This window comes from Ischnura elegans, chromosome 13 (assembly GCF_921293095.1).
Source record: "Ischnura elegans chromosome 13, ioIscEleg1.1, whole genome shotgun sequence".
In the NCBI taxonomy this organism is placed as follows: Eukaryota; Metazoa; Arthropoda; class Insecta; order Odonata; family Coenagrionidae; genus Ischnura; species Ischnura elegans.
In genome coordinates this window covers 3,721,544-3,733,358 of record NC_060258.1, presented here as the reverse complement: position 1 = coordinate 3,733,358, position 11,815 = coordinate 3,721,544, and the positions used below count along the sequence as shown (strand labels likewise).

At 35.0% G+C, this 11,815-nt stretch overlaps 1 protein-coding gene across 1 annotated transcript in view; it reads left to right on the top strand.

Moving 5' to 3' along the window:
• The first annotated feature begins 2,203 nt into the window (after nt 1-2,203).
• LOC124170391 (zinc finger protein 37-like) overlaps nt 2,204-11,815 on the top strand; it is a 35,375-nt gene continuing 25,763 nt past the window's right edge. Inside the window, exon 1 of the mRNA XM_046549111.1 lies at nt 2,204-2,371. Coding sequence (XP_046405067.1) covers nt 2,312-2,371 — 60 coding nt within the window. The 5' untranslated portion in view covers nt 2,204-2,311. The remainder of the gene's footprint in view (nt 2,372-11,815) is intronic.

Here is an 11,815-nt window from a genome sequence, read left to right as displayed (position 1 = left end):
ATACGACGGCCTTGAAAGTAGTCCAGTATTATCAATTAACAAAAATAATGATCTATTTATTTTTAATCTCTACTCAAAGCACTTTTTATAATAAAGTTGGATTTACCACCTTCAAAAAGTCATACATCATTCTATTTCCTAAGTTGTGGCATCAAGTGAATAATAAATCACAATTTTGAGTTAATCCACAACTAATGATTCAACTTGATTTCTCACTGCTGTCGACACAAAACAAAGACTCTCACTTAACATTTTCCGAAACATGCCATGCACCAGTCTTCAAAAGAGAATAAACGAAAGTACTCACCCTAAAGCAATTTCTCCCAGAAAGTTTTCTCAGCTTTGCGTCCGATTGTAAACAAGTCATTTTGAAAACACTGAATTCCGTGAGCTTTTTCAAACATAGTGGACACAGGGTGGTGGGCAGGCCATCTCCCACAGCAACCTAAGATAGAAATCAACACGCTATACATTGGAGGAGTGCGAAATGATGCTGATCACATGGAATAACTGAAGCAATATGACAAAGAAAAGTAAATAAGTTGTAGATATCGAACCACTTACTTCTAACCCGAGTAAACCATTTATAGCATCCTTCACAGTCATTCTGCAAGCAACGTTGGAAGTGAATATGTTGAAGTAATAATCATTATTCTTCATGCATAGTCTGCACAAGGTACCCTCATAATTCCTTTCTGATGAAGTGCTGAAAATCCCGGCGGTACGATCCATGTTTCAACTTCAATCTCTCATTCAATCTTTAAATATGTTAAATCGTCGATGACAGTATCAACACACGACAGAATGTGATCTTCAAATTCGTCACGGGATCTACGTACAATTCGATGATAAAGCCTATATTTAGAATGCTTACGATGAAAGACAAGTTTAAATTTTAATATTTAAATAACTCAAAATCACATGAACGAAAAAATACACAGCAAAATTGATATTATGGTCGACCTTCTACTTCACTGCAATAATCTATGTCAATATAAGATCATGCAATAAAGATTAGTTTGCTTTCGCTGAGTGTTAGTTTTCATTTCTACCGCTAGAGACAGATATACATAGCAGGCCTCTAATCAAGGAGCGTTCCGGCAGAAGTGAATATTAAGTATGAGACTGAGTATGCCAATAAATAGAATATTGTTTGTATTTTTATATTCTTGGAACTTAAAGTGTTATTCTTCCTTTCCTCTTTATAAAATATTCCACTCAAAAACGTCACTTATAAAATTCAAATGAAAAAGTTGTTTTCTAAGGCTTTCTTTCAAAGTTAATTATGTGTAATTAACGTATTATTCTGAATAAATATCAATTGAAATATAATGTATCATTTACAGAGACAGTTTTCACCTTATCTACTCTTTGAAGACTTGTTTTAATGTTGCTTCATGGAAGACTTCTTTCGTGGTTGCTTTACCCATATGCCTCTAAAAATTCTACCATTGTATAGTCGTTTAATGTGTCTCATCAAAACCGTGAAACAATGCTCTGTCCCGATAGCATTAATATTGCTTGCATAGTCTAAAATGAAAAGTATCCTCCTTCTTCCATACTAATGCCGGTTAATTTCGGAACGCGCCTTGATTAGAGTCCTGCTATGTATATGTGCCTCTAGCGGCTAAAATGTAAATTAAAACTCAGTGAAAGCAAACAAATCTTTGCTTGCATGATCTTATAAATTCATTGTTACAGAGAACTGCAAGGTCAACCGTCTTATCCATTTTGCTGTTGTGTATTTTTCCGTTGAGGTGCTTATGAGTTATTTAAATTTTAAAATTTAAACTTGTCTTTTACCGTGAGCATTCTAAATATAGGTTATATCATCGAATAGTATGTAGTTCCCGTGACGAATCTGAAGATCTCATTCTGTCGTGTGTTGATACTTTCATCGACGATTTAACATATTTAAAGATTGAATGAGAGATTGAGGTTGAAACATGAATCGTACCGCCGGGATTTTCAGCACTTCATCAGAAAGGAATTCTGAGGATACCTTGTGCAGACTATGCATGAAGAATAATGGTTATTTTTACAACATATTCACTTCCAACGTAGCTTGCAGAATGACTGTGAAGAATGCTATAAATGGTTTACTCGGGTTAGAAGTAAGTGGTTCGATATCTACAACTTATTTATTTTTCTTTGTCTTATTGCTTCAGTTATTCCATGTGATCAGCATCATTTCGCACTTCTCCAATGTATAGCGTGTTGATTTCTATCTTAGGTTGCTGTGGGAGATGGCCTGCCCACCACCCTGTGTCCACTATGCTTGAAAAAGCTCACGGAATTCAGTGTTTTCAAAATGACTTGTTTACAATCGGACGCAAAGCTGAGAAAACTTTCTGGGAGAAATTGCTTTAGGGTGAGTACTTTCGTTTATTCTCTTTTGAAGACTGGTGCATGGCATGTTTCGGAAAATGCTAAGTGAGAGTCTTTGTTTTGTGTCGACAGCTGTGAGAAATCCAGTTGAATCATTATTTGTGGATTAAACTTGTTATAGCAGTTGTTTGATTGGATTTACTCAAAATTGTGATTGATTATTCACTTGATGCCATAACTTAGGAAAAAGAATGTTGTATGACTTCTTGAAGGTGGTAAAACCAACTTTATTTTAAAACGTGCTATGAGTAGAGAGTAAATATAAATAGAGCATTATTTTTGTTAATTGATAATATTGGATAACTTTAAAGGCAGTCGTACATGGTTGACGGAATAGTGAAACTAGCCCAGTTTCCCGCAAGCTGTGTTTCTCAATCTCCGTGTCAAGTGCTTGTTACCTTGAAGTTGATGTTTCAGTGGTGATACGCAGAGGTTTTGTTGTCTCATTCGAATATGTGTTTGTAAAACAATCATAGCTAACAAAGTGGGGCATTCAAGTTCGCCAACTCATAAAAGGCTATGAACCCACTACGCTATGAAACAATACCTTTTAATATATTTACTCACTTGGGTAGCCGAAGCATTTTAAAATTAACAAAAAATCTCTTACCATTTCCTGCTATTTGTAAGGGTGAACTGAAATGGATCTGTAAGTTGGTGTCCAATCACAGGCTCAACTGCACATGCACAAAATGTGAATTCTTGATGTTTTCTCTATTTTATAACAATATATACCTGCTGATGGTCAAAAAATTTTCTCAATTTTCACGGCTTATAATGCGGAAAGAGGAGAGGTACAATGAATGCATAAGTGTTTAAAATTACGTTTGAGCTTTGGAGATGATTGTTGCGAGAATATCATTACAAACGTTGTAAACAATCGACGTAAAATAAAAAAACGATCAGAAGATAGATGTGACGTATCTTTTAAGTATCAATATGTTTAGAGTGTTTATTAGTTACTTTGATACAATATTGTATGTACATTTTTATTTTTGCATAAATATTTTATTAATATGAGTATGTTGAGCTAGAACAATGTGTGTAATTTCAGCTATTACAACTAATATTCTTTATGAATAAAAATAAAGGTTATTTGGATAATCCATTAGTTAAAATTGTATTCTCTGTTTCAAATTTTCATGTTATCAAATTCTTAAGTTCTATTTCTATGAATACCAACTACGACATGCACTGAATGTGATGTGCTCTATTTATTTGATTCTAAAGATGGCTTATTTGGTGAAATACCATATTTTAATAATTGATGTGGTTAACCTTTGTAACAGTCTTCCCAATTGTGGCTTGCAATATCATATCCTTCAATTTTAGGGGTTGTTCAGGAAAGTTTTTTGTGTAAAATTGGCACTGAGTATTTTGATAATTATGATAAATTTTGCAGACAGTTTTTTTTAACCCAAATATTTTTATAGATAGGTAATTTTGTTAGATGTTTACCTTTCCAGAAAAATGTTTTTGTAAGTGTTTCTTTGAACAGGGAATGGATTGTTTTTCCACTTTGTAAGTAAATTTTGTTAAATGAATTATTATTATATTGTCAAATATTAAGTCTTGAGCACAGAATGGAATGAATTTGATGTTATATATTTTTTTTCTTTTTTACTTTCAAATTTATGCAGATTACTTTGGCCAAGAACTTTTCACATATATCTAGAACTCAAATAGCATGTTAACCCTAGGAAGACTGAAAAAAAATTATCGCGTAGTAGCCTGACTGGGTCCAATGGACCCTGAAACATTTTTTCCACAATATAACCACTTTATGATAAATTTAGGCAGAGTTAAGAGATGGTTTCCACCTTATTTATTTCTTTAACATATTTCTTCTCGTATTTATTATTATTATTAAATTATTTTGTTGGAAGCTATTACTGCAGCGATGCATAATTTATTCTCTCTACCAGAAATATCACTCCACCTTTCCCATTTTTATGTATGTTCATTAGCACAATTACATGAACACAAATTACAAAATGGATTATTTGGCCATGTTAAATAAGATATGTAACAAATTTAATGAAACAAAACTATGATGCATTTACAAAGATTATAAACCGTTATGCTACTGCAATCACTGATTGCATAAAATTTCTGAATGCTCTTGGAATATATTTTGCGCACATCGTGAAGATGATGTTTGTGTCTTTCTATCCTTTTTGTAGTTTTACTTACGACACTTATTTTCCTAGGTTGCTAAGGTTGGGGAGGAGTTTGTCATAATTTTCTTTTTCACGATGTAAGTTCTTCCGATAGTTGATTTTCTCTTGGATTCCATGAGATTCATGAGATACCACTTTGTTAGGAAACCCTGTTGGCTGCATGGAATTTACAGACGTGAGCTCGGGTGGAATCCCTCGTTTATTTTACCTCATGATCTCTAAAATCGCTAAACCTCGGGTCATTCCACATCAAATCACCCAGAAATTTTCAAAATGACACCCACCGACTCGGATTTTTATGAAATTTTTGTCACTAGCTACTATCACCTATCTAATGACCCATGTAAAATATTTCCTCTCTCACTCTCATAGTTTGCAAGATATGAGGAGTCAAAGTTTGAGATGTTTGCTCAGAAGTGGCATTAGTGGGAGTCAAATTCCAGAGTGCAGGGCACATCGTAAAAATTCATAACTCAGAAACCACATAATATATTTGAATGAAATTTTGACCCCTTGTCTATCCAAGTACATGGCTTCCATGGTAATGTCTTTTATTCTCCTTGCATTGTTATGTTAGCCAAAATGATGTCAACAGTTGTTAATTAACCGTTTTCTTTAGCTCAAAAACATTACTTCATATTTTCAGAACTATCACCAAAAGGCAGAGCAGTTAACTCATCCAATTTTTTTTTAATTGAAGGTAATATGTGCTCCAATATACTGTGAAATAAAAATGGTGGTGTTTTGACTGCCACTATGAGTATTTCAGGTTTTACTTTTTTTTCTGCCCCCGTAAGAGGGATTTTGGACACTTACTGTAAGACAATAAATATAAGTGTATCCATACCTTCATGAGGATATATTTGAAATATTGGTCAGTAAATCTAAGACCAAACATGTAGTCTAGTGAATGTGGCTCTTGTTCATACATTTTTTTTAATAACAATACTTGGCTTGCAGCAGCTGAGGGGAAAAGAGTCCAAATGGCTCACAAATGTGAAATGATGCTTTTTCCTGGAATTTACCCATTTTTCTCAAGTGTTTAGCGTAGGGACAAATTGGTATCAACATACATTAGACTATTACTGTGCATTAAGAGGATAAATGGAAATACTTATTTAAATAAAATTATGTAAATAATACACACCAATGTGTTTAAGGCATCTCCCGAATATCTCTGGAGGCTCTCTCGGGCAACTAAACGCTTTGCAATACCACCAATTCCATCACATGGGGATTTTACATGGCTTGTAGCAAAGAATGTCCATGATGCAATTAAAGAGAAATCCTGGTAATGCTTGCAAAGATTGAGAAATGTGTGCAGTTCTTGTACCGTTCTGCACAACCATCACTAAAGTAACTCAATTTTTTGACTGAAGTAAAATTTTTCTTCACAAAGCAAAATATTATTCTTTTGGTTTCATAAACAAAAGCTACATCATGCTCCAAATCATCTGACAAGATGCATAAACTGGAAATAATAAGCTGTTTAGTCAGGTGATCTCGAGTATAAATCACAACAGGGTGTACCGTGCAACTATCACTTGTCCAGTGATACCCTCGTGCCTCATCTTTGATAACATATGAGTAGTTCTCATTGAAGTCAAGGAGAACAACTGCTTCATGGGGTCCAAGATTTTCTTTCATTTGCTTAAGGTAGTTTGCCTGTACCTTCGTAATAAATGAATGGGGCACCAGTTTTTCCACTCTTTCCATTAAAGTTAATCGGTACTCATCAAATGTCACAGTGAAGTTCACCAGTTGAGATCTGTCACGGGAATCCCACTGACTGAATGAAACTTCATCTGCGGGGTCACATTCTTCAAACTTTTTCAGCAGTAAGCTTTTCAACTTTTCACGTGAAGGACACTGAGAGCAATGTCGCAGTATACAGTCCCTATTTTTTCTAGAGCACACTAAATAACCAATTAGGTCCTGGCTTGTTTCCTCTATATTACTGGCATTAAGCAGTAAGTTGACATTTTAATGAATTGTGCAAACACACACTGAATGCGTTCCAGGAGATCCTGCTACCACAAACCATTTTGGACCTATGTTGCAGAATTTAGAAAAGCCAATTTTAATTCTGGGAAAGTCAAATTTAAAAGTGGAATACAATTCCTTCAAGTTAGCAAGTAATAATCTTTTCTAAACATGTACATTTTTGGATATACTAATGGAATCTTTCTTTCCAGGCATCATTCTGGAGTACTCATCAATTTTATAGAAAGTCCTAACTAATTGTAATGTTTTATATTTGCCTTCCCTTTTCTCAATTCAGGTGCAGCCAATTTTCCATTGTCTCTGAAAAGTTCTCTTGCTTGGCGGGCAGTGTACTCACTCACATGAAACTCTTCCATTACTTTTTTCCTGCTCCATGAAGTTGGTACCAATGATAACAGATGTACCTTTCCTTGATGAGTGCTTGATGAGTCAACTTTTTGTTTGATTAAGTCTATGAGCACATCCATATCATGAACTTTCTGAAGTAGTTCTTTTGGCAGTTTTGGGTCATCCTTTTCTGGAGATAATTCTTTATCAAGAACTCTTTTAACTTTCCTTTTAAAATTACTGCATGCTGACTCTACTTTCCTTTTAGCGTAGGTTGACCTTCTGTGAGATGATATGCCATGAAATTTTAAAGGTGACTCCTCTCTATCTTGCTGCATTCTGTTAAGTAGCTCATTTGATTTTTCTTGGGATACTGTTGTTTCAAAATTCAAAATACTATCATTGCTGTCACTATCTACTTCTTCAACATCAGAAAGCTCATTTCCAAACCTGGAGTGTTTCTGTTCTTCCTCCCTACATGGCTGGCATATTTTCATTCCTGGCACTAATTTCCGAAGAGTTGGGATTTTACAGGCTTTTTCTGTAAATTCAAGACTTACATTTCTTAGTGATTTTGATATTTTCTTCTTGTGGCTCTTAAAAGGATCAAGACAATATATTTGGTAGGTTTCATACTTTTTCAAATAGTATATTCTGTGATGTTCGCAGACATTGGATAGGACTTCCCCAGGTACACCACTTCTGAGAGATAACAGCTGTTTTTCAAGTATACTCATGATCTCAATTTTGTTCAGTTGCACCACTGGTGTGTAGGTTTTTTTAGGCAATCAGATGCAGTTACTTTTCGATGCTGCACAGTTAAAAAAGTTGCTCATTTTGAAGCATAGTGGAGACACCAACCTTTTTTAATGTTGAAGTTCACAATGAGCAGCTTCGCCTAACTCATTGCACACACAATTAAAGTACAGGTAAAAATACACGGATCGTACACACAGAATAAACTTGGACACCCATGGAGCATCTTCACACAAGAAGATTTGGCAGAAGACTAAAAGTGTTACCCTAGAATCTATTTTGATTTATCATGCCCTCACTGTGATACATTGTAACATTATATTCTTCCAAATGTAGAGGTTGCACTTAATTCTCTTATTCCTTAGGGAGATGGAATAACACTGAAAAGTGAGGCTGAATAGGTGGGATTGTATTACCTTCTCAAGTTTGTCATCTAATCATATGTCATTCATATGTGAGGCAGGGGAGAAAACAATGTGGCACATGATGTCAGCATTATCTCTCCCAGTGAAATAGAAATTTAATACTCCAGTTGCCATCAAGGAATGTGGATATTGGTGACAACCTGCTGCATATCTATAAGTAATACAATTGCTCTGCCAGCTCTTCCATCACCAAGGGTTTGGAAGACCGTACTTCTTCTGTGAAAGTGAGGCTAACTTTGTACAACTCCAGTTCAGAGGGACTCATTTAATCACTTTTTCACAGATCTTAACAAACTTGAACATTGCACGTGCTTATGATGACCACTGGTTTTTTGGATTAGTGATTTCTAAACACGAGGAAGAACATAATGTGAAAGTGAAATTTATGCACCCATATGGAAAATCCCCATGTGATGGAATTGGTGGTATTGTAAAGCGTTTAGTTGCCCGAGAGAGCCTCCAGAGATGTTCGGGAGATGCCTTAAACACATTGAAGTGTATTATTTACATATTTTTATTTAAATTAGTATTTCCATTTATCCTCTTAATGCACAGTAAGAGTCTAATGTATGTTGATACCAATTTGTCCCTATGCTAAACACTTGAAAAAATGGGTAAATTCCAGGAAAAAGCATCATTTCACATTTGTGAGCCATTTGGACTCTTTTCCCCTCAGCTGCCGCAAGCCAAGTATTGTTATTAAAAAAATGTATGAACAAGAGCCACATTCACTAGACTACATGTTTGGTCTTAGATTTACTGACCAATATTTCAAATATATCCTCATGAAGTTATGGATACACTTATATTTATTGTCTTACAGTAAGTGTCCAAAATCCCTCTCACGGGGGCAGAAAAAAAAAGTAAAACCTGAAATACTCATAGTGGCAGTCAAAACACCACCATTTTTATTTCACAGTATATTGGAGCACATATTAACCTTCAATTAAAAAAAAAATGGATGAGTTAACTGCTCTGCCTTTAGGTGATAGTTCTGAAAATATGAAGTAATGTTTTTGAGCTAAAAAAATCGGTTAATTAACAACTGTTGACATCATTTTGGCTAACATAACAATGCAAGGGGAATAAAAGTCATTACTATGGAAGCTATGCACTTGGATAGACAAGGGGTCAAAATTTCATTCAAATATATTATGTGGTTTCTGAGTTATGAATTTTTACGATGTGCCCTGCACTCTGGAATTTGACTCCCACTAATGCCACTTCTGAGCAAACATCTCAAACTTTGACTCCTCATATCTTGCAAACTATGAGAGTGAGAGAGGAAATATTTTACATGGGTCATTAGATAGGTGATAGTAGCTAGTGATAAAAATTTCATTAAAATCCGAGTCGGTGGGTGCCATGCCTGGGTGAACTGACATGGAATGACCCCCTCTGGAAAGTAGTCAGCGGTCTACTTTCACATATTATGTTTCTGGCTGATTAGTCCCTCAACCATATCTGTAACAAATCTTTTTCCTTGATTGACCTCTTGGCATCTACATATTATAATCTCTACCTGTGTATATTTGGGTATTCCATTTGTATGAATCACTACTACCACTTGCAGCCAAAATTTCAATTTTATTCAAAGTTGTAATACCATACTTTCCTGGTTTTGATGAAACAAACTCTCTAATGGTAGAGTGCCGACGGAACATCAATAACTGATGTCAACTGTCATGCAGGGTCCTGGCACGAATGCATATTTCAAATATTCATTCCGCCCATCAAATATCTCTCTAATAGTTTGCAACTTATCTTCGCCTCTGCTTTTCCTCATTTCTGTGGCATTATCAAAGCGAATAACATGCAGTATTATTTTGTCTCCATAATACTGTTGAATATTGGTCGCCCGTCTAGTTTACTCCAAAGCTGTGAAACATTTTCGTATTTGACTTGTAAAAATAATAAATACTAGTATTCCCAGAACCTTATTTATTCCAGTCATTTTCTTCATTCTACAAAGCTTGAAGCAATGGTCCATTTTCTAACAAAATCAAAAATCTTAGGACGCAAAATTAGCAAAAGAGCAGAAGACAGAATAAAAATTCCGCACGGCGTACAGGATATGACGCAAAATATTACGCCTTTGCGTTCTACCCTTTTTAGTGGCATGAGGTTTTGTTTACCACTCTTTCAGATTTCGTGAAATGAAAATTTTCTCTCGATAAGAATTCCCCATTTTCGTATTTCTATCATTTTCTCAGCAAGATGAAGAAAAAAATCGCCCAAGGTTTAGTTATACTCCATCCTTATTCAACACTTTAGGCTCCATCACCACTGGAGTCACGACTACCCTCCTCCTGTCAGCGCTATATGTTTAGATGCTGAACACGTCCTTCTGCAATCTTTAGATGAATCCACTCTAAATGTGTCACTATTAGCAAGCCTGTGAATAAAGTGACTATGAAATTTATCAATTTTTCATTCCAAACTTTACTTAGATATAAATGGAAGATAACATTGTTCGTGCTAATCCTTTGTTGTGAATTGAGGTAAAAATTAGCAAAGCACTGTCTCATATTATGTTTCTGATATCATCAAGCAATTCAAAGAGCTCAATAGTCATAGTAGAACAACCAATGTTTACAAGAACTACAAACAATGCTTTTTTATTATTACCTAAAAAATATCTTGATAGTTATTTTGACTGTAATATCCAATGGGCGACGCCTTTTCTTAGCTCCTCAACTACACAGTATATCAATAGTCACTCTATGAATTCAGTCACATCAATACCTCACAACAAAAAATTTGGTACCACTAAGCATCCTGTAAAGTTAGGAATAATAAAATTGCTGTATATCATAGTAGATGGAAATCAATACACCACTTCATCTAACTAATCCATCGGAGGAATAACGATTTGGTAAATGAAGTAAATGCTGAAGTAGTACATTAGAATGAAAGACTATAATCTTTTATATAATCCATAAAGGTTTGTACTTACCATGTACGGTATCAAAATGTAATGATGGAATTCAAATTCTTCAATGTCTTCAGTTAGATAGTTGGAATAAAAACAAATGTCGGCAGGCAGCAAGAATACTCCAGTTTGCGAACGTAACTTCTGACTGACCACCACGAAAGCACTGCAGACGTTAGATGAACGGTCTCACATACAAAACTAATAGATTATTGGACTGAATGTAGATAATTCACACTGTGTGTGCGTCAAACCAGAGAAAGTGGCAAAAACTACCCATTACGAAACGGTGTGGATACATGTTTCTGACCGTATCACTCTAAATGTGACGTTGTAAGAGAATATGAAAGGCTTCCAGCCCATCCATAAAAATCGCCCACTAATTGGTAATAAGTATTGCCTACGGCTTTGTTTATAACTCCGCAAGCATTGAATCTCCCAGAAATACAAAGTAAATAAGAAAATTGCTGAAAAGTTGAAATGAATTACCCATAGCATTGAAAATAGTCAACTGGGTCCAATGGACCCAGTCCGTCCACTATGTAACTTTGTAGTATACCGTAAAATGTAATGAGCCTATTCTCGTTATTACTTGCTATTTTATAGAGGACATGCATTTAGGAAAAGTCACGGCGTCAAAATCAGTTTCGTGCATTTTTGACATAATTATAAACTTTCAAAACTACCAACTGGGTCCAATGGACCCAGTCCGTCGTTCTAGGGTTAACTGTACATACTTTTATAAGGGATGTGATTTGAAAATTAAAAATCTCCTAAATTATTAAACGTTTCATCCACCAGAC